General features: G+C 36.2%; 1 protein-coding gene across 1 annotated transcript in view; it reads left to right on the top strand.

The window, feature by feature from the left end:
* LOC127158905 (adhesion G protein-coupled receptor E3-like) overlaps positions 1–18,293 on the top strand; it is a 22,253-nt gene extending 3,960 nt beyond the window's left edge. Inside the window, exons 2-14 of the mRNA XM_051101859.1 lie at positions 4,008–4,064; positions 9,648–9,679; positions 9,945–10,022; positions 10,163–10,352; positions 15,978–16,094; positions 16,244–16,425; positions 16,519–16,680; positions 16,755–16,961; positions 17,039–17,271; positions 17,410–17,476; positions 17,562–17,653; positions 17,740–17,902; positions 18,223–18,293. Coding sequence (XP_050957816.1) covers positions 4,008–4,064; positions 9,648–9,679; positions 9,945–10,022; positions 10,163–10,352; positions 15,978–16,094; positions 16,244–16,425; positions 16,519–16,680; positions 16,755–16,961; positions 17,039–17,271; positions 17,410–17,476; positions 17,562–17,653; positions 17,740–17,902; positions 18,223–18,279 — 1,637 coding nt within the window. The 3' untranslated portion in view covers positions 18,280–18,293. The remainder of the gene's footprint in view (positions 1–4,007; positions 4,065–9,647; positions 9,680–9,944; positions 10,023–10,162; positions 10,353–15,977; positions 16,095–16,243; positions 16,426–16,518; positions 16,681–16,754; positions 16,962–17,038; positions 17,272–17,409; positions 17,477–17,561; positions 17,654–17,739; positions 17,903–18,222) is intronic.
* Positions 18,294–24,296: the final 6,003 nt, after the last annotated feature.

The raw sequence follows: 24,296 nt of genomic DNA on the forward strand, positions 1-24,296 counted from the left end.
TTTTTGATCATTGAATTTGTTTGGGTGAACCCAAACCCCAAAATCCATGCAGTCACTAACACATTTGTGTAAGTTAGGGTCAGTTTTGGCTAAATTCTCAGTTTTTTGTTTTCTCTTAAACAAAATGAATAACTCAAATTAGTCAGTAATGTAATCTCTTAAACTCGTCTTTGATAATAAAAATTCTTAACTGTTTCTTTTTCATTAATGTTTTTTCCCCTTTTTCTATGTCTTAAAATGGTTAATTGTAACTCTGTCCTCTTACCTCATGAACTTTCCACCGCAGACAGTCTTAATCATTTAATACTGCTTTCATTCAAATGCCTGGACTGTGACAATAATGTGTTGATGAGATTCAATAGTTCACCCAATTTTTTTATTTAATTGTTTTTTTTTTGTTTGTTTTTTTTTTTTTACTCACCCTCATGTATGGAAGCCCGTTTCCACCACTGAAAGGAAAAAAAAAAAAAAGGTAATTGTGATTTTTTTTTTAACTCACAATTCTAATTTTTCTTCACAATTGTTTCATATAAACTTGCAATTCTGACACTTTTTTTCCAAATGCAAGTTTGTATCTCACAATTTTTGACATTTCTCAGAATTGCATGATATAAACTCACAATTGTGAGTTATAAAGTCCAGTTCTAAGGAGAAAAAAAAGACTGATATTTTCACAGAGTTGCAAGTTTATATCTCACAATTCTGACTTTATAACTTGCAATTTTCAATTATCTGAAAAAAAAAATGTTAGTGGTGCTTGCTGTGGCAAAAATCTACACTTTCTATGTAGTTGCTAGGGCACCCACTGTGGTTGCTAGGGCAGTTGCTAGGGTACCCAGGATGGTTGCTAGGGTGGTTGCTAAGGTCTTGCTATGTGGTTGCTAGGGTAACCAGTGTGGTTGCTAGGGTGTTGTTATGTGGTTGCTAGGGTATTCGGGGTGGTTGCGAGGGTACCCAGGATGGTTGCTAGGGCTGTTGTTAGGGTACCCAGAATGGTTGCTAGGGTACTCAGGTGTTACTATGTGGTTGCTAGGGTACTTGAGATGGTTGCTTGATTTATAGCAATAACCTTTTGTTAACTGTTTTACTTAGTGTTGGAAACAGGCTTCAATACTCATGATGTTCCAAACTTGTAAGAGTGTCTTTCTTTCATGGAAGATCATTGATCATTATTTTCTATAAATGCAGTTGAAATGCCATTTCTATTGTCAGTTTTAAAAATTTCAGTCTTTTTGGATATTTTGAAAACTTCCCCTTTAAGTAAAAGTATGACACTGCTGTTTAATGTTTGTATTTGGTCAGTTGTCTGCTGTTACACGTTGTATTCATTAACTGTTTTTTTTTTTTTTTTTTCATCAGATGTCTTGGCCTGTATAAGTGACAGTGAGTCAGTTGGTAATGTATTGTGCTGTTTTAACTGTACATGATCAGATCTGTAGATTGATGTGTTGAGCTTCTGTTCATTTGAACCTGAATTAGAATTTAAATCTGGGGAATTTATTTTTTTGAATGAGACTGTACGAGAACGGCTGCTAGTAATGTTCATTTGTACTCTGTAACACAAGTTATTTGTCTAATGATAAAAAATAAATAATTTAATTACAGCGTTTACCTCTGCTGACCCCTGCTACAACTACACTGTGCTGGACAATACATGGAGATCCACCAATAATACACGTGCTTCAGGCAGATCGTGTGACTATTATGGCACCTGGAGTGGCTGGTATCGTCTCTTCATTAACAATGTGAGCGCTCTGATCCCAGACACGTGTGTTACATATGGTCACTGTGGCACTAGTTTCTCACTGTGGATTCGTGGTGGACACCCAACAGTACAGGATGGAGTCGTCACTCGAGATGTCTGTGCTAACTATAATAGTTACTGCTGCGGTGTTGTGTCCTACCCCATTAAAGTCAAAGCCTGTCCAGACAATTATTATGTCTATGAGCTGGTTAGACCAACTACGTGCAATTTTGCATACTGTGCAGGTGATTATATTCACATGATCTCTTTCTACACATTCATGATATTTGTGTCTCTTTTCATTAATCACTGTTCATCCAAACTTTCAGTTGTTCGCAGCATTAACAGCAGCTCTACAGCCGTCACACCAGCGACCATCTCAGCTGGTAATGTAACACACTGTGTCTCTATTGACTTATTTTCTGGTCTGATTTATGTGCAGATCTGTACTATAGAACAGATGTGTGAGGAAATGTGCTTGTCTAGTCAAGTCACGCTTTATACAACAGAGATGCAGCTTAGACAATAGTGACATTAATTCAGCGCTGTTCAGATTCAATTTTTTTTTATTTATTCATTTTTTTGTATACATGTATAAATTTACATGTATATATTATTATTATAATTTTCCAGCATTTTTTGTGCATTTGAACCCTTTCCAACAATGACTGTATGATTTTGAGATCCATCTTTTCACACTGAGGACAACTGAGGGACTCATATGCAACTATTACAGAAGATTCAAACACTCACTGATGCTCCAGAAGGAAACAGGATGCATCATGAACTTGAAGATCAGGGTAAATTTAACTTATTTTGTCTTCTGGGAAACATGTAAGTATCTTCTGTAGCTTCTGAAGTACTAAATGAGAAAAATATGACATTTAAGCAAAATAAGAAAAATTTACACATCTTCATTTTGTTCAAAGGTTTCCACCCCCTGCTCTTAATGCATCATCTTTCCTTCTTAAACATCAGTGAGTGTTCGAACCTTCAGTAACAGTTGCATATGAGTCCCTCAGTTGTGCTCAGTGTGAAAAGATGGATCTCAAAATCATACAGTCATTGTTTGAAAGGGTTCAAATACACAAAAATGCTGAAAAATAAATAAATTCAACTGTTATTTTCTGTTGTGAACTATATGTAAATGTCTTTTATGTGAAATATCTTATTCAGGACAGTACTAAATAAACAATAACATGCATTTTGTATGATCCCAACTGTATCATATGCAGAGTGTGTTGAAGCCACTTTCACAATCGTCTCAATCACCCTCAGAGCAAAACCTGTAACACTTAAGTTTAACCTCTCACACGACAGGCCAAAAAAGACACATTTTCTGCTTGTGAGAGAAAATAATTAATAAAATGCTGCATGTTGCTTTATTTATAAGTCAGTAACTGTGTAGCTGCTGATGCTGTGATGAACTCAGAAAGATTTGAGTTAAATTTGTGGTTTTAGGTTTAATTAGTTTCAGATACACAAAATAGAGCAGTGTTTAGTTTGTCAAGAAATATTCTTTGTTTATTTGACTTAAATGAAGTAAGTTCACATGCAGTGATAATGTAATCACATTATTAACACTATAATTATATCATAAATATTTGTTGTTGTTGTTTAACTTTCTGCTTTGTGCTTTACAGCACTTTACAACTGAATTACTATTTATTTTCACTGTAATTTTTAAAATGCGATTGTCTGTGTTTTTAATTCGACATGATTTTATTTATTTATTTATTTATTTTGCAGTGTATCCCTCTGTTGACCCCTGCTACAACTACACTGTTCTGGACAATCCATGGAGATCCACTAATTATGGTTTAGGCAGTAATTGTGACTGGTCAGTCAGCTGGAGCGGCTGGTATCGTCTCTTTATTAACAATGTGAGCGCTCAGATCCCAGACACGTGTGTTGCACGTGGTCACTGTGGCACTGATATCGCACTGTGGATTCGTGGTGGACACCCAACAGTACAGGATGGAGTCGTCACTCGACATCTCTGTGGTGATGATTACAGTTACTGCTGCTTTTACAGGTCTTACCCCATTAAAGTCAAAGCCTGTCCAGGCAATTATTATGTCTATGAGCTGGTTAGAACAACTTGGTGCGATTCAGCATACTGTGCAGGTGATTATATTCACATGAGCTCTTTGTATTATTTGTGTTATTGCTGATGCATTAATATTCATCAGTTATTGGGGATTTTTTTTGTTTGTTTGTTTGGTTGTTTTTTTTTTGTTTTGTCTTTTTGTTTGTTTTTCAGTTGTTACTAACATCAGCAGCACTGTTACAACAGTCACACCAAAGACAAACACAGCTGGTAATATAGTCTGATGTTCAAGATATTCATTCTTTCTTTCTTTCTTTCTTTCTTTCTTTCTGTACTTATTTATTTATTTAATTAATCAAACATATGTAAACGTTTGAACGGGGTCATTTTTATAAATTAATTTTCTGTTGTGGACTATATGTAAGTGTCTTTTATGTGAAATATCATATTCAGGTCAGTAGAGGGGCGGATCTAGAAAATAATTTTTAGGGTGGCAACACCAAAGCAAGCTCTCATGCATAGTTTTGGGGGATTTATAGTCTGACATACACAGTTGTGTTCACAGATATTGCATTACCATTAGGTAATCATCTGTACTCTTTAAAATGAAAAAAAAAAAAAAACTCAATATTCATTATGGCACCAAGTCAATACACAAAATAAAAAACTTCCACAGTTTATAAATGTTTCTGAGCTTGTATCACTAAAGAAGACATGCAGTTCTATTAAAATTACATAGGCTACTTAGATGGTATAGATCATGTTTCAGTGAAAGTTTAAGAGCAACAAAAATGTTTGAATTTCCTAACATTAGAAAGAAATACAATAATATCAAAGCACTGAAACTGGATCAGTTTTGAAAACAATGTTTGATTTTCTGTTATTAACGGAGGTGTGAATGTCTGTAATCACCCACAACACAATATTAACCATATACTCTAGCAACAACCCAGAACATCCTAGAAACCAACTGGCAACACTTTAGCAAACATCTAGAACATCTGACCAAACTATTTATGTTTTTAAACAAGTCTAAGGCAAGCCAGCGTACATTTGTCTTTCAAACTTTTCAATCTAGTTATCACAGGTGTTCTTAAATGCTTACACACAATTCAAATACACAGACGACTTTCCTGCCAGTGAACACTCATGAGATCAATAACACTATTACAAAAAACTCTTATTAGGATTCAGGAATTATTTTTGTGTAATTTAATTTACGCAACCATAACATAATTTAAATTACAGATACAGCAATTGACATTTGGGAAAAAAATTATTTTAATTTTACTAGAGTAAAGTAAACTTGCAGTAGATAAAAACACTAAAAAAATTCAAAATACCAAAGAAATGGTATATGAACTTGATATGCCAAAATACCACAATACAATCCAGGAAAATAATAATAATAATAATACATTTGGCAAAATATAATTACATTATACACTAGTACAGACCTGGGCATTGTACGGCCCTCTGAGTATCCTTGACCGGCCGCGTGAGGTAATTGTTGAATTAAAAGTCAATCGCAAAAAGGTGTAATATGTGCACGCAATACAACCGCACTGCTTCAAAAGTCATTTTCAAAGTGCTATTATTATTATTATTATTATTATTATTATTATTATTAACAACAATTACGTCCGTTCGTGTAACCGTATTTCAAATGTGTTCGTGATCATATAGCTTTCAAGAAATGCGAGTTTGCTGTTTATTATTATTTTATTATTATTATTATTATTATTATTTTATTTTATTTTTTATTTTTTGTCTAAATATTTTTCTTCATTACACGTCTTGTTTGGTCTAATTTCGTATCATTGCATGTTAAAAATAATGTACTTTGTTATGCAAAATGTGAAACTACAGTATATTCGCATAGGCTAGCATTTTTCTAAATATTTGTAAAATATTATATATTCAGCATATTTTACTTAACCTATTTTGTACCTTAATTATTTAATTCATAAATTAGTAATTAAATTAAATTATTTTTTTTTTAAAGCGACATCTTGATGGACAGCAACTGATAATGATCAACAAGCAGCATCAGTCCGTCATTTTAAAAGAGTCAAGTAGCCTTCAATTTATAAGTTATAATTGCATCTGTCTCGGATGTAGACTGGTCAAGATTTATTTTAATAAACCTGTTTATGCGGAGTGTGGAATTCACCTAAATTCACACAGAAAAAAAATGGTGCTTCAGCGGTTCTTCAGCGGTTCTTCAGTGTGATTGTGGTGCTATATAGCACCGTTAGTGTATAAAGAACCGGTCAAGCCCCTGTCTGGTTCTTCAGCGGTTCTTTGGGGTCGTTAAGGTGCTATATAGCACCACTGCCATACAAAGAACCTGTTAAGCCTCTGAATAAGGATCTCTAACTCTCTCTTAAACTCTTCAGTTGGGGAAAGGATTAAAAACAACATTAACATACAGTGTATTTCCTGAAGATCTTTTTGCCCCTAAGGCCCCCATAAGGAAATATTTCCCACATAAGACCTTTTGACCTTAGAAAAGCATAAAAGTGATTCAAGACATTTTGCCATTGTAGTAAATATATTTACTACTATTGTAGTAATACAAGCCCCTATGATTGTTTCTATTGAGCACCATTTTTGTTGAAGTAATAAAATGCTATGGTACATCTAATGGTTCTACATAGAACCATTTGACAAAGGTGCCATATATAGCACCTTTTAAAATAGGTGCTATATAGCACTAAAAGTGGTTCCCCTATGATTACGAGCCAAAGAACCACTTTTAGTGCTATATAGCACCATTTGTTTTTACAGAGAAGCGTCCACACGATCACTTGTATTTTTCCTGATAATGAAAGCAATTTTTATTTCTGTAAACTCATAATAACAACAAACGTTGCTTTTGTAGGGTAATGAGAACAAACAGGACGCACTTCTTCTGTCTGTCTCTGAAGCGCGTCACAAAAACCGAAACTCATCGTATGACTGTCTCACAAACATGAGAAATATATCTATAGAAAGTTTAACATTTCTACTTTTAAACGAACAAATTTAAAACGAAATCAAATACCCCCTGATTATGTAATCTGTATGAAGGTTGCATTTCTCTCTTAAGGCGTCTCCGTTTTTAAAGCATTTCATGCGGATTCTGTAGTCGGATAAATTTCCGCTTTCAGAACTGTCACGTCCGTAACATTGATTTTTTTCCTCAGAAACAAAAAACGAATTTTTTGAAGAAAACAAAAAAGGTATATAGCCTATGTTTTGTGAATTGCCAACCTTTCTCCATCCGGCAGATATTGTTGCTTTCATACTGATACTTTTCTTAGGGTTTTAGAAAAATATAAATAGATTGTACAAGTTATTGGTAATGAATACATCCTATGAGAATTTATGTTTCAGGTTTTGACTGCAAATGTCACGTCCATAACGCTGAAACTGCTTCATGCTAATCTTTGAAATACTTTTTGAAGTAGTAGTTTTTGAAGCATATTTTTATATTTTTTTAACTGTTTTTTGTGAATTTTCATTAAATAGTAATATAAGTATGTGCTCCACATTTTCATTGTTTGATTGTAATGTTTCATTTAATGTTTATTTATTTATTTATTATTTTTTATAAAGAGATATAAATCATATTGGGCAGAACTGAGTTAAGTGTATTGGTCCGGCCCTCTGCAACCGCCCAAGTTTATCATGTGACCCCTTGGGAAAATTAATTGCCCACCCCTGCACTAGTAGTTTCTCGGTCATCTGACACAAGACTATATATCTAGGCAGTCATTTCTCAGTTTTGCAAAAATGCAGTACACATACTGTTAAAAAAATGGTTACAAATCAAAATTTGACAGTCACACGTCTGAAGCTGTACAACATGTGCTACAGTTTACTGTACATATAGTTTACAAATTTCCATAATCTGTTGTACTGGTACTGTATACTGTAAATGTACTGTATGTGTAAAATTCCCGCGTTGATTCATTCAGCTCTCTCCTCTCTCCGTTGCTACTTTAAAAGTAGCATATAAAACAATGCTTACATTTATATTTTATTCTGTGATAATTCTGGGGTGGCAGAGCTTTTTCTTAGGGTGGCTGTTGTCACCCCATGCCACCCCGGTAGATCCGCCCCTGGGTCAGTACTAAACGTTTGTTGTTGTTTAACTTTCTGCTTAGTAATTTCAGTTGTAAATTGCTGTAAAGCACAATTTATTTCCATTGTAATTTTTAAAATGAGATTGTCTATGCTTTTAATTAAACATGATTTTATTTATTGAATTATTTATTTAATTATTTTGCAGTGTATCCTTCTGTAGACCCACTTAAAATTTCTAAACTATTTTGTGTTCATTCATACTCATGTATGGACGCCTTTTGGAAAAACATTCACAGATCCAGAATTTTCTAGATTTTTCTCTTAACAACATTTTTTTTTTTTTTTTTTTTTTTTCAAAAAGCAACAAAAACATTTTTCTCACAATTACAAAGAATGAAATGTGCAAAAAACAATATAGTGAATAAATGTAGATACCTTAATGTTTTTTTTTTTGTTTTGTTTTTTTCTATTTTTTATTACTTTTGTTAAATTTAAGGCCCAGCTATAATATTTCAATGTGAATACAGTTCATATAAAGTGTCATTTACAACACTTTATTTATCTATCTATCTATCTATCTATCTATCTATCTATCTATCTATCACTCCAGTCTTTTGTGTCACATGATCCTTCAGAAATCATTCTGATATGCTGATTTATTTGACTGGACCCAAACCCCAAAATTCATGCAGTCACTAAAACATTTTTGTAAGTCAGGCTCAGTTTTGGCTAAATTCTCAGGTTTTTTTTTTTTTTTTTTTTTTTTTTCTCTCTCTCTCTTAAACAAAATGAATAACTCTAATTAGTCAGTTATGTAATCTCTTAAACTCATCTTTGATAATAAAAATTATTAATTGTTTCTTTTTCCATTAATGTTTTTTCTTCTTTTTTCAAGCCTTAAAATGGTTAATTGTAACTCTGTCCTCTGACCTCATGAACTTTCCACCGCAGACAGTTTTAATCATTTAATACTGCTTTCATTCAAATGCCTGGACTGTGACAATAATGTGTTGATGAGATTCAATAGTTCACTCAGTTTTTTTTTTTTTTTTTTTTATTTACTTACCCTCATGTATGGAAGCCCATTTCCACCACTGAATAAAAAAATCAGTGGTAATTAAAAGGGTAATTGTGACTTTTTATCTGACAATTATGACTAGTCTGATGTTCACTTTTTTTTTTTTTTTAATTTCTAAACAAATTTGTGTTCATTCATACTCATGTATGAAAGCCTTGAACCACAATGTGGAAAAAACATTCACAGATCCAGAATTTTCGAGATTTTTCTCTCAACAAAAAACTTTTTCAAAAAACATGATTTCAATCACATGATCCTTCAGAAATCATTCTAATATGCTGAGTTATTATCAATGTTGAAAACAGTTGTAAGGAATATAATAGGTGTCTTTACACCTTCAGTGCTTGGCCCTTAATAATAATAAGTACAGTGAATTTTTCATTTTTATTTATTATTATTATTATTATTATTATTATTATTATTTATTTATTTATTTATTTATTTTATTGATTTAATTTAATTTAATTTGATTTAATTTAATTTAATTTTTTTAAGAGAGAGGGAGGGAGAGAGAAAAAAATTGGAAAGGACAAAAAATTGTTAAATAAAATCAGAGATACGAAAAAAAATCTTAGGGCTTCCATACTCATGGTCACATTTATCATTTGTTTTTTTTTATCTATGCTTTTATAATATTACACAAATAACATATAAGTTGCAGTTTTGTTTTAATATCGTCTTTGTGCTGTTTTCTGTCATTGGAGTTATAAATATAACACTGCAGGAAGAATGCACAGTAAGTTGAGTTTCTGAAGTTGATTTTCTAAAATGTACATATTATAGTTGGTCTCACAGCTTCTGACAATTACAGTCCATAGATCAGTGCAATAAGATGTGCACTGGCAGATATTTGAAATCAATGACTGAATGAATGTGCTTTTCTATTTATTGTTGATGATCACATGCACAAAATTACATTTGTTTGCTATTAATATTGCAAAACATGATTAAAATCACAGAGTGTGTTTTATTTAATGTATAAAGCTTGATTGTGATTTCAGAGTCAGACCTCTGGAGGATGTTTTCAAAATCTTCTTGAGCAGATCGAGAACATTACAGCTCAAGTGCTTCCTTTGAATGTAAGTGCCTGATCAAGAAAAATCATCAAATCCTCAAATCTAATTTGGATAATAACTGATATAGCAGTGTTGTCTGTCTTTCTTGACATTTACATGTACAGTAACTCTGTTGAACTGCATTTATCTGATCAATGAATTAGACTGTGACAAACATTTTGACTGTGGCCTTCAACACTTCGGAGAAGATTTTAGAGTCATTATCATCAACAAAACCATCTGAACTAGCCTCCTATGGAAACCGCATGTTAAAAACCAGTGAAAAACTCATCTCTACATTGGTGAAGCCGACAGTCACAAGTGACAATGTCAGTTTTACTCTTGCTACTGTTGGTAAGTGGAGACCATTATTATTGATGATGAAACTCAGATTATATATGATGTCAGTGATTTTATCAAGAGAGCAGGGGTGAGTCAGACAGCAACAAATGCAGCAGTAACTGTTTAATTGTGTAGAGTACTAAGCTTTTATAAGAAAGTAGGAAACACAGAATCACTGAAGAAAAGAGAAACACAAGCACTATTGCCCTGTCCACACGAACACAGGTATTTTCAAAACCACTGCTTTTTCTATGCGGTTTTGTCATTCCTCCACACACAGTATCAGCTCACTAAAAACTGAACCTTTCTGAAACTCCTGACAGGGTGAAGATTTTCAGAAAGCCCAGTTGCAGTGTTTTCATGTAGCTGGTGATGTCAGAGTGTTATCTTCTTTGTTTGACATCAGATTGTGCACCACTATCTCCTTTGTTTACATGAGGCAAGTTTTTGATTGGCCAACATGGCTTTACAGTTAGGGTTATATCACCACCTGCTGGGTTGGCATGCTCTTGACAGGGCTTAACATGTGTTTGCGTTTTCATGTGGACATTTTTTTTTTAAACAAAGGGGTAAAAGCTCTGTTTCTAAAAGTAACCGTGTACTTGTGGACAAGGTCTTAGTTACACACAAAAGCCACAACTATCCTCTAACAACTATAACTTCCAGCCCCACAGCCTTAGTGTCAGGATTGTGGACTTTGTGTTCCATGTTTTCCCTCCAGCCTTAGATCCTGTTTTCCTTATTTGGTCATTTTCCTGTTCTTGTTCCATTTGATTTGTTAAATAGCCCCGCACCTGTTATTAATTATCTTGTGTATATTAGATCCTTCCTGTTCAGTTGCCCTTCGTCTGGTCTACTAGTTTCTTATGTGTGTTTTCTAGCTCCTGAGTTTTTGTTTTCCTATTCTGTTCACTTTTATTAAAGTCTGTTTAATTATATCTCTGCATCTCCTGCGTTCCCCAACAACGTAACTTGACAGAAGACCGGACCAATAAAGGTGACTGCTGAGGACAAGATTCGGGGTTTGCATCAGGCTGGTCGGAGGTTGCTATTCCTTGAGCTTGCTAACCAGCTGAGCTGGCACGACGCTGCTCTAGGTGCGTGTTTTCAGTTGGGGCTGGACCACAAGACAATCCGTTGCGATTTTCCAGTGTGTGACTATCCCCTGATTGAATGGATTAATCTTGTCCTTTATTTCTTTAACTTTGAAATTAGAACCGTTTAAATAAAGGAAGATTCAAAGTCTTTTTGTCCAGTTAATGGACATGGCGCTCCCCCTGGAGTTTACTGCCCCTATCCTCTTTCCTTTATCTCCTGACTCTCCTACGTCTCTGCTGGTTCCGTCCAGTTCCTCTTGAGTCTTCTACGTCTCCGCTGGTCCCGTCCAGCCCTCCAGTGCCAGTTCCTCCAGAGCGCCTTCCAGTGGCCGCTCCTCCTGAACTCTCCCGAGCCTGTAATACCCTAATTTCCCCCAAGAAATTTTTTTTGGGGGGCCATATGCCCGAACTGTCTGCTCTGCCATGGCTTCCTGAACTGTCTCCTACGCCATGGCCTCCTGAGTTCCCTGCTCCGCCATGGCTCCATGAACTGTCTCCTCCACCATGGTCCGCCGAGCTCCCTGACCCACCATGGCTTCCCTAACAGTCACGAACTGTCTCCGCCCTGGAGTCCCGCCATGTCTCCTTCAGTTACAGGCCTCCAGGGCAAGTAGACATTAAATCTCCCAAGATATGATTAATTAAACAACTTCACAGACAGCATTTCCAGCCGAGTTCTAAAAAATAATAAGTCTCAAGTAAGAATCAAAAAGCAGTTTGCTGAAAAGCTACTCAAGTTACTGCATTACAAATTACTTTAGTATTATTTTTTTCTATTTTTACTCTAAATGAGGCAACTTGAGCATTATGAAGCATTAAACACTTTGCATAATGTCTGTTTCACAAGTGAGACTCATTACATTTATGACGTTCCAGGAAATACCTTATATGGACAATCAAGTAACACTACAGCTGAATAACATACAAATAGAGACACTTTGACTGATGAAACATGAAAGCAATAAACACACAATTGCGATGCAAACATTTTTGACATAGCCTGTATCACAGTAAAGAATTTTATTAAATAATATATTATGAACAGCTTAAAACCACAGAAGCAAGTTATTTCAAACACAGCTAATGTTTTATAGTTATTTTGAATCAATATATGATATTGATTTCATAAATTGTCATGTTTGACGCCATGCTAAACATACTAGCTATCAACGAAATGAGGATTTAAAACAGTGTGCATAGAAAGGTGCCAGTAAAAAGTAATGTGGGGTATAGGTAAGGTTGGGCACCATTTGAACTTATAATACAATATATAATACAACTAATAAGGAAATAAATCTCAATAAAAGATTTATTAAAAATTGCACACATATGTGTGCTATCTGGGTAGTAATTCTCTTAACTATAGTAATGTTAAGGGAATGTTAGATTAATGTTAGATAATGTTAATGTTTCCTGGTTAACCAAAAACAAACCATAAAAACAATGTTCTGGGAACCAAAAATTGTTAGCTGGGCTTATTTAAACCAGAAGTGATGTTTTAAAGTTAAAATGTCCTAATAATGGATTTGTTTCTAGCAAACATGCAGCTTTTCACTTTACAAGATGTTAACTGAAGGACTGGAGTTTTCATTTTTTTTTAGAGGAGTGGCTGGCGTGCAAGCCAGGAAGCGTTCAAAGAATGCAAAAAGCTGCGGCAAAAGTGATGGCAAACACCAATAGCTAAAAGCATAGCTGAAAGCTAGGGCTAAGAAACCTTACTAAAATGTAAAATTTTATGGTGTCCTTTGGTTTTAAACTCAGATTTGGACACATCCCAAAATGGTGTCTTGACCAATTAGATGTTGTCTTAACTCGGGATATTGCTATGTTTCTCCTCCCAAAACATAAATCAGCACGTTATCTTATAAGTCAATTTTCCCGCTCTTGCAGAGTATAATTTGGACACGATTTGGTGGAACGTTCATGAATTTTCAAACTCATACATACCAAACACAAATGTAAACCATTAAGCTATTCAATAATTATTAAAATGACATACACAATGAGTGATTAGAACATAATAGACAAATGTGTGGGTTACATACATATTAGGGAGTTATGCAATGGTCTGATGTTCATTTATAAGTGCTTTTAAGCATAATTTTGGTGCATATTTATGTAGAAAGACAGTCTCTCTGTCATTCTGTGAACTAAGGGCATGTTCTGAGGAACAAAAGAATTTAGAAGGAACTCAGTCTGGTTCTTATCTTGGGTGGGGGAGCACCACCCAACAAAGTTTTCTCATGTGATGGTCCTGATGTGCTGTATCTTTGACCATTAATCTTGGGTTTCTTGCCCCAAAATGGACAATCTTCTTCCTGAGTTGGAATTATCAATAATTGTGTTCTTTTGTGTTAATGTTGCAAGTTGTTCAAAGCTCTGAAAGAGTTGGTTGGTTAAGCTTACTTCAGGCTGGTTGGTGCCAGGATATCATGGACAGGTTTATGACGTGGTGTGGTTAGCTTGGGCCTCTTTGTGGAATTTGGCTCTTTGGTTTCAACAATGTTCTGATCGGATCTTCAATTTGTCTGATTCACTCTGATCTTCTACATTGATGAGGGGCCAAAGAATTCTTGGGAGGATTCCATGCTGGTAGACCCAGGCCTTGAATTTCCCTGGAAGCCTAGACTTGTCCACAGTTCTCAGCCACCTCCCCAGATCAGCTGTGGTGGTCTTGATGGAGTCTGTGTCTCTCAGGCTGCAGCTGAAGACATTTACAACACTCCTCACTGATTTCTCTGTGACAGATGGGATTAGCTCTTCTCCCAACCTAAAGCGAAACATATCAGTCATTTTCCCTTTTTTTTCAACACTAATTTACGGCAATTCCTACTTGATTCCTATTTCTAATTGGTGCCAGTCTGAAGGCGATGGGCCAGCAGAGACTCTTAAGCTGAACTTGTTGTAATAGTACAGGATTAGCTCTTTCACCTTCTGGGGTACATGGTATCTCTCCAGTGCCACCTCTACCAGCGTTTAAGGTATTGAGCCAAATGCATTGGTCAGATCTTACCAAATTACTGTCAGCTCCCCTCTGCCCTCTCTTGCCTCCCTGATGAGCTGAGTCAATACACCTGTATGTTCTAGGCACTCGACACCCCAAATATGCTTGATCTCAGCCAGCTGATCAGCACATATCACCATATCACCCTAATTTCTTAATGTTAAAGCATTAAGGGATGAAATAAAAGTGCGACCCTCTGTAATCCAGCTGTTGAAATGAATTGAATTGTGATACTAAAAAGTTTTACTGTATTTAAATGGAACATGTGAAATGGACTGCGAAAGCATGCAGTCACTTTCTTATGTGTGCTGTTTTACAGTTTTCACTTTCGCTTTGTAGACCAGGCTTGTAGACCAGAATAACAAAACACAGCTAGACAAGACAGCCAGGCCAGACCTTCCTGCAGAGTTTCACAGACCACAGAGAGCAGGCTACCTACTTACAAGCCTAGTAGGGCAGATAGCGCTGTCTAGGCAAAGGCTCAAGGAGAACGCAAGGTAAAGACCCTAAGAAGGGGATCAGTCACTGAGCTAGCACATAGCTATCCTTAGATAGCTAGGCTCTAGGAAAGGGGACCACTACAGCTAACCTCAGATAGCTGTATTCACGTAAGCCCATCCTGCTATAACAATGGCTGAAATATAACCACCCCTCATGTGGCTATAGTAAGGAGGTCCCCAATCCGTGTCAGTCCAACAGTAGGCTAGCGAAGCACTGTATTATTGACCAGGAGCTCACAAGAGGGAAATCAATAAATGATTTGCTGAATAGTGAACACATACACATCATTCGTCTGAGATCAAAGCCTGATGTAAGCAGTGGCCATAACACTAGAGGGCTGGACACAGCTATCCTCAAACAGCAGTTGTAGATTGCCCAGATGATGAAAGTGGGCCATCTACTTAAAACCTAGAATGGGAGAGAGCACAGTCTAGGCAGAGTATTTGAATATATTCACACTCAGTGAGGCTCAACAAACAATAACATGCATATTAGAGAGGCACCTGACAACCCATTTAGAGAGAGATCGAGCAGATCAAAGTGGCCGTGAGATAAGATGAACTGTGACATGGCTATGGCAGAACCAGGCCACAAGACACAAATGCTGTCTCCCGCATCCCTCAGGAATAGGAACATACGCGAGCAGAGCCTAGATGTCGTGACTCATCACAATGAGAGCATAACTCGTGAAAGCAGAATATGCCCTTGAGTGTTAGAATCCAAACACAGAGGCACACATTCCCTAAGGTGCTACTCGACTTGAGCACTATACACAGGGATCAGATAACCCCTAAAAGAGCATCTTAAACCCATATTAAGGCTATTTTACTATTAAAAGTCACGGGGCAGCATTGACAACAAGTTAGTTCTCCTGACTTTTTTTGAGTGTGTGCAGCATGATCTGCTATTTGTGTGTGCATGGTGTGTGTATGTATGTGTGAGTGTATATATATATATATATATATATATATATACACACACACACTCAATCAAATAGCCTAAATAGCACATAACTGCTAGTTTGTGTTTAATCAGAGGGTCAAGTCTTCATGGTTGGACCAAATGTCACCTTAAATAAAATCCCACAACTTGACACAACAAATTCTTCTGTGGACATCGATCTCATTGGGATCGCCAAGAACAACAATGAAAGTATGTCAAATGTTTTAGTTTGATTTTAAAAATGTTGGAAGATCCATCATACCATTACCACTAAACCATCTTTACTTACTTTTTTGGTTGCTGTTGTTATTGTAACATATAGTATAATGTAAGTTTCTTTTTCTGTTTCTGTCACACAGGATCAGCTGCTGTGGCTTTCATGAGCTACAGCACGATGGAGAATCTACTGAAGCCAGACTTCTTCAACACATCAAATGACACTGTTAAAACCATGATGTCCACTGTGATCTCAGCTACTCTTCCCAAAACCAACAACACTAAACTCACCAAACCAGTCAACTTCACCTTCAGACACATCAGAGTGAGAGACTGAAATGTGTTTTTGTCGAACATCTGAAAACATCAAATATTCAGTGTTCTGATATTTTATGCCTGTTCATTCTTGTTTTTGCAGGAGTTTGATCCCACCAGTTCTCTGTCCTGTGTTTACTGGAATATCAGCGAGTGGATTGTAGATGGTTGTTCTGTTTTAAAGACCAACAGCAGCTACACTGTGTGTTCCTGTGTTCATCTGTCGACATTTGCTCTCATCATGCAAACCAGCCGCCCACCAGAGGTACGAGAACATTGCTAAAGAAACTGAAGAACAGCACAGATTTGGCACTCATGTACTCTGACATTTTTTCTCAGAGCTCTCAACTGCTGGAACTGTTGAATCTGGTGTGTGTGATCGTGGGGCTGGTGTTCTTCAGTTTGGCCCTGTTGACCTTTGCCCTTTGTCAGTGGAGTTCTAGAGTGAATAATGTGGCTCGAATCAACATCTGCATCAGTCTTCTGTTGGCTCATCTTCTGTTTCTGCTCACGCAGCAGTTCCTGAACATCATACGGCCTCAGCAGGTGAGAATGATGAAGGAGCCCTACAGCTCAGCACAGCCTCACTGAGAATCATCATAACCGTCTCTCATGGTCTCCAGGTGTTGTGTGCCGTGATCTCAGGCCTTCTGCACTTCCTCTTTCTCTCCGGCTTTGTGTGGATGTTCATTGAAGCTGTGATGCTCTTCATCTGTGTGAAGAACCTATCACAGATCAGCTCCAAAAAGAGGGAGGTGCTTAGCAGTGGATTCCTGTGTGTGATTGGGTATCTGATTGCTCTGGTTGTGGTGTGTGTCTCTGTCGGTCTGGTTCCTGAAGGCTACGGCAGCGAACGGTGAGTTGTTGTTGTTGTTTTTAAGTTAATTTGGTTAGAGGAAAATAAAGCAGCTCTGGACTTTTGTGACATTTCCAACACCTGAAATGCTTTTCTGACAAATTCATTCAGTTATTATGTTGATTTTTCTCTAAACAGCTGCTGGATTAAAATAGATAAAGGCTTCATCTGGAGTTTTCTGGGTCCTGTTTGCGTCATACTAGCAGTAAACACATTTCTCATTTCTCATTTTTTTTACTTTTTTATATTTAAAGGAAAACAAGCTGATAAATTACTCTTTTACTTTCCAGTCAAACACACTTCTCTTCATCAAGATCTTCATCAGTCTGAACTCAACTCTCAAAAGTCTCAATGCTGAAGTTTCACAGATGAAACAAACCAAGTAACGTTATAATTTAATCACTCTATAGAAAACCACATATAGTCAATAAAGACACATTAACTCTTTCTTTGTCTGTTTCTCTGCAGGATTATGGTGTTTAAAACACTGGCTCAGTTTGTGGTTCTTGGTTGCCCCTGGATTCTGGGTTTCTTCACTAATGGCAGGAAGGAGCTGGAGATCCTCTTCCTGATCTTGAACTCCCAGCAGGGAACCTTCATCTTCCTGATCTATTGTGTCCTCAATAATGAGGTCAGACATCACTCAGTTTACATGTATAATCTGGATGTTTTCACTGAGGTCCATGTTCTTATTTTGGTGATCTGTGGAATGTCAGAGGCAGTTTGTTTAAACTGTTACTTTTCCGTTTTATTACTGTGACTGAATGTTCAAATTAACCATGACTGTTCAAACTCCAACTGTTCAAAAAAGAAAAGCATGAATATTTATTTCTAAAAATGCAAATCTAGTCTCTAAAAGCCTCTTTTTCTTATTTATTTATTCTAAACAAACTCCATTCTGGTTCATGAGTTTCAGAGGTTAAATTGATCTCTCGTCTCATTCTTGTCCAGGTTTGGCAGCAGTACAAGAAGTTCTTCAGATGTCTTTGCTGCATCAAACAACACTGATGACTACAACATCACATTCAGAAAGTAATAAATACTGCTTAAGTGCCATTCATATACAGATTATTGTATAAAACAGAATCAATGGGTTTGGATGTTAAATGTCAGGGTTGTCAATCTTTTCTAAAAATGATAGAAAAGCATGTTATTTAAGTGTCTTATTTTATCACTGTTAATACTACTGATGTAAAGCTGTTTTAACTTTTTATTTAGTCTTCTTTAAAGGGGTCATCAGATGCAAAGTTCACTTTTACATGTTGTTTGAACATAAATGTGTGTTAGCAGTGTGTGTACACAACCACCCTATAATGATAAAAAAAAAAAAACAGTTCTTTTTTTTTAATCTCTAAAAATCATAACCCCTTTCTTAAATCAAGCCATTCTCTGATTCTTGGCTTTGTGACGTCACACAAACCAGGACCGCTCCCATGATAGTTGATTGACTCTGTTGACACATTGTCTTACCTTAGACCCACCCTAATGAACATAGTTGTCATTTACTCTCGACATCTGAGCCGTTGAAGACCCAGTGGGTTACTTTCATTTTTGAAGGGAATGCACCTCCCATTGTGTCTATGTTTGCGTGAATCATTCGTGATCCAGCTTCACATACAAAAGAAGTGAGTATAAGGGTTTTGTATAAATCTTTGCAAATCAGCTTTCCTAGTAAAGTGCTAGCTAACAAGTTCCACAGCTAAATGTGGCTAAAGTTTACAGTCTCTCAGAGAACGACTCATCACTGCACAGAAGAGAGGGGCAGGGTGAGTGAAGCTCATTAGCATTTAAAGGGACGTGCGCTGAAACTGCTCGCCTTTGACAAGGAAACATGGGTGTTGTTTTACACTACCACTGAGAAATTTTAACCGAAGTGTGTTACCCTAAGAATCAACTTGGGTAAAATGGGCATCTGATGATTCCCTTATTTTATTTTATTTTATTTTATTTTATTTTATTTTATTTTATTTTATTTTATTTTATTCTATTTTTTCCCCAATTGATGGAGGGTGAAAAGCATATATTTACACTTTTCTCAAAATAGTTAGTTTAATATTTTCAAGTAAATTATGGCAAATTTAAAAACAAACTGGAAACTCCTGAAAATTATTTCATGTGTTCATGGTACAAGGAAATAAATGACTTCTATGGAATCCTATAGTTGTGTGAGATTTACAACTTTACAATTATATCTTTAATTTAATGTACATTCTTCTGTAAAGACCCATGTTACAGTTTACTTTAAATATTGTACTGTACTTTAAATACAAAATATATAAACAGCAAAATGTATTTGCATGAATAAAGAATAAAAGTTTTGATTAGTATAGTGAATTTACATATAAAACTAAACTTAAAAAGCAAGTAAATGAACAGCTAATGTCTTAAATGAATCTGTATTGTTGCTTGGTTTAAATTTTGTATTAAAGTGCTCCTATTATGCCATTTTAAAGGTTGCTAATATTGTATTATGAGTCTCCTAAAACAGGTTTTCATGTATGCAAGGTCAAAAAAGTTTAGTTTACTCTAAAAATAGATTTAATTTTACCTCATTTCTAAATGATTCGTAAACGACTCGAAAAATCAGTCTCTCTAAACCCCTGCTTTCCGTGAGCTCTCACTGCTGTGAATGGTCAGAGGGCACAGTCCTTTGTGATTGGTCTACCGTGTACAGCGCGTATCGGAAAACGATACACCCATTGCCATAACTGAATGACAGCCCTGGAGACTTGTCAATACATAGAAAAGATGGAATTGATTTTACCATAACAATTCGAGCCGGAGTTTGACAGTGAAACGGTTGAAGTGGCTGATTGACAAGTTAGCACAGACTACCGTGGAAAGTGTTTGTAATTTGCTCATGTAAGCGAACCGGGCACACCTCTGTGTTGTGAGTGAGTTAGCTGGTTAGCAAGACATGTGCAGGGTTGTTACACAACATAACATGCACAACTACATATTTTGAACGGTCGCTAGAAAATACAGTCTTTGTAGATTCAACTTTTGGAAGTGAATATGAAACAACTTACTCTCACAGCGTAGGATACAGCATCTTCTCGACATGACGTAAACCACGTTTTACTGTGTTTGTGTGTGGGCAGGTTGTTTGCGATGTAGATCGTGGGCGGCCGTTATGCAAAGTGTTACTTCGTGACATATAGCTGTAACAGAATAAGATTCGAATTCCTGACGATTTGTTCAGGCGATTGTGAGCCGGTTCTTTTGTTTTTTTGATAGACAATAACTTTATTTATCATGCACTGTCGGCTTCACAACTTTGCATATAGTTTATGTTCACAAACAGCTACATAACACACTGCATGAAAGGTCATATTTGAAAAGGCATAATAGAAGCACTTTAAAACATGAATTGCATTTTGCTTTTGTTCAGATTACATTTATGATCCTGTATCATTGTAATGCATTTCGGTTACAAAATGTGTTAATAAACAGACTCTATAATAAACTGACTAATAAGCATTATTCAGTCACTGCCAGTCCACTTTATTGAGTTAAAACTGACAAAAACCTTATAGAGAACTATCTATGATCAAATGAAGGTGTCAAGCTGTCATATGCTGTCTAAATAATGAAACACTCACCTGGCCGCAGGAAGATGGTAAGTAAAACTTCATTTTGATGGTCCATTTTTAACATTCTGTTGACAATAAGTAACGTTACACCTGCATGTCAACTAAGTGTCTCAGAGTATTAGCAGACTATCTGCTGAATATCTGCTAGATCTTTGTGAATTTTCCAAATGATATACAACAAATGTCACACACATTTTTTACTTTGTATCATAAGCTTTATGGTATTTTCTAAACCAAGCAAATGTCAGTCAAGCACTCAAACATCACAAATAGCACACAATGCTATTTTTTTCAGTTTTTATTTATAGCTGACATATCACATTCATGGTTGCAATATTTGCAGTTAATGATTCAGTTCATTTAATCAGATTATGAGACAAATATTTGGATTTACTATTTAGTACAGAGTACAGTAGTTAGTTTGGCATTAAATTGAGTCAAATTGTAACTCATGTACCATTTTGTAGGGCCATAGCTATTTCACCTCCTTCTGCTATGAGAACAACTCCCGCTGCAATTAAAGCTACAGCTGCTGCTACTAAACTAATAGCTCTAAGTGCTGAATCCATTTCACTGTTTTTCTCCTCATCTGTAAATCTCACGTCCAGTCAGAAACACATGAGGACAATGTTTTTCCCCTTTACCACCTGCTGATGTTGTTATCATTTTCCAGTCACATATTTAGGAGATAAGTGTGCTATAAACGCTTGTTGTCCCAGGATGGTGTTTCCTGTGCTCCTTCCAGTTTCGGTTTTACCCACCATCATGATCCTGAAATTTTTGACATGACTGGAGAAGATAAAAGAACAGACGGAAACTCATTTAAACGTGATAAATATTATAGAAAACAACTTGGTAAACTAATTTATGTTTTGGATGTCATAATCACATGCCTTTGGCATAAGTGAAAGTTCTTGTCATTATAGTAGGGGGTGTAAAGGTACAAAAGCAACTGGTTTGGCCTCATGCCTTCAGCCAAAACACAGCCGTGCCAATATACAGCCATATCTCATGTCTACTTGTGTGATACTGCATTTATACAACAGTCCGATGGCACAAGTGTGTAAATACATAAATAAAATAACAACAGAGTGTCTTTAAAAGCCCTCTTTTGTGCAGAACTACTTCCTTCCACCACAGATTCAAATCTAAAGTTAACAGATGAACAGCTGAGCTCAAGTCTCAGTTACTGATTCCAAAACGTCACTTTAGACCTAGTAACAAAGGAATGTTGAGTTGCTTAATTGAAAGCTTAATGGATTACTGTCAGGCGTTGTGTGCGGGAAGGAGGAGTAGGGACGAGGAAATCAGGAACATGCACTTTATTCAGATAATCCACACAAGGGATTCAGGAACGAACAGCAACAGCAAGGAAACCACATGCTAACACAACGAAAAACACAGTAAACGACATTAAGAACCGACAATGAACGAGGAACTGAATCAAACTTAAATAACCAGGCTAATAAGACAAGGACAGGTGTGAGTGATTAAACAATGACGTCATAATAAGAAACGGAACAGGAAAGACCAAATAAGGACACATAGGGAAAAACCTATGAACAGTAATGAAACAGTCCACAGGGGTGTGACAATTACTGTATTAAAAGCTCTGTAAACTGTATTATGGAGAGTATAATGAGAGAGAGATGGACTGAGCGAGTGTGATTACCTGCATCTGATACAGCAGTCATTCTTCAGATCAGTCTTATTCACAATAAACATTAGTTTGAATAGCTGCTAAGGAAAACATTATCTTTGTCGTAACGTTAATTTCTTTTCATCGTTCAAGGGTGATTTTGGAAAAATAACTTCCATTTATAGCATTTAATTTTCAGTGTAAGTCTTTACTGCTAACTCATAAAAACAGTCTCTTGTTGCCATCTCATGGTGGAACAATGTAACTAAAATCACCATCACAAACACAAACGCTGTTTCTCAATACTAAACACTATTATTAAATGCTATTATTTACATACAATATTATTGATTGATGAATAATTTTTAATAAACAACCAAACCAACAACATCATAAAAGTTGCTAGGCAATTCAGTCAAAAGTACAAAGGCAGCACTCAGAGGCAGATATACAGCATTGAATTTACATAAATATGAGATTTTGCCAAAACTATCTTCTTGGGGACAAATAATAGATTAATGAGACAAAAGACAATTTCCGTAGATTTACCTGTAACAAATTATAATTTGTGTGTAACCACTACAGAGACATCAGATCCAGTGGTGAATTCCAGCAGATCTGGCCGAGGTGAGGCGTTCTCGGATGGGTTCATGAGTGCAGAACGCCTGCTGATGATCTGGAGCTCACTTGTCCGAATACATTTATGCAAATTTTCAAATGGATGCTATTTTTACTAACAAACTGCATTTTTGAATTATAAACAAGTACATTCTCGCCTAAAAACCTCTTAAAACTACATTCTGTGACACAAAAACAGTAATATTTATAAAATGATTATAACAGGGCGGCTTAAAGTGAGGATTAATCCTGGGTCTCTGGTGCTCTAGGAGTATGGAATTACTCACTGAGCTAACGCCACAACAGTTAAACCCAATAACAGAAGAGCAAAAACAGCCAAAGGACTTGATTCTTCAAAAAGTAAAATAATCTTTACTAGAAAATCAAAGTACAAAATAAACATAGAGAACTGAGCTTCCACCAAATAGAGAAAGACACAAGGGTCCACAATATGCAAAAACGATCAACCTCAACTTGAGAACTGGCAACTAGATACAGGAAGAATAGGCTCAAGACTGAACACAATAGCTGTGTCCCAAAGTTGAGTGCGCGGACTCCGAAGTGCATATTTTAAGTGCAAATACGTCACAGCGGCGCGACGAAGGCTGTCCCAAACTGAAGTGCATGGACTCCGAAGTGCGAATTTGAAGGGCGATTGCGTCACAGCGTCACAACGTAGGCTGTCCCAATTCAGAATGCACCCTCCAAAGTGCGCATTCCAAGGCCGAATGCGTCACCGCAGCGCGACGAATGCTGCCGTAAATCGAAAGCGACTTCAAATGTGGTCTCCGATTCCCAGGAAAATGAAGTGTACATCTGATGGACACTTCGCACCCTACCATATCCCAGCATCACTTGTGCACAGATGACGATGGAATTTATATTCAAATAACATGACGGGTGAGAGTTCTGTTGGGGAATTCACAATGAAATGTAAGTAAACAAACTTTAGCATTTTGTATGGATGTTCTGCTGTGTCATGTTTTGTAATGTTAAGATTGCAAACCTTTCTTTATATTATAAGTGTTTCCATTTTCCCTTGTTGTAGGACTATTTCAGAGAAAGTGAGCCTGCTGGGGAAAGACTTAAAAAATACGAAGTAAGCAAGTTAATAGAGTTTTTTTTCCGCTGAAATTCATTGTGCTGTTGTTGTTAACAGGCATGGTTTATTTGCT

Source organism: Labeo rohita, unplaced genomic scaffold (assembly GCF_022985175.1).
Source record: "Labeo rohita strain BAU-BD-2019 unplaced genomic scaffold, IGBB_LRoh.1.0 scaffold_178, whole genome shotgun sequence".
Classification (NCBI taxonomy): Eukaryota; Metazoa; Chordata; class Actinopteri; order Cypriniformes; family Cyprinidae; genus Labeo; species Labeo rohita.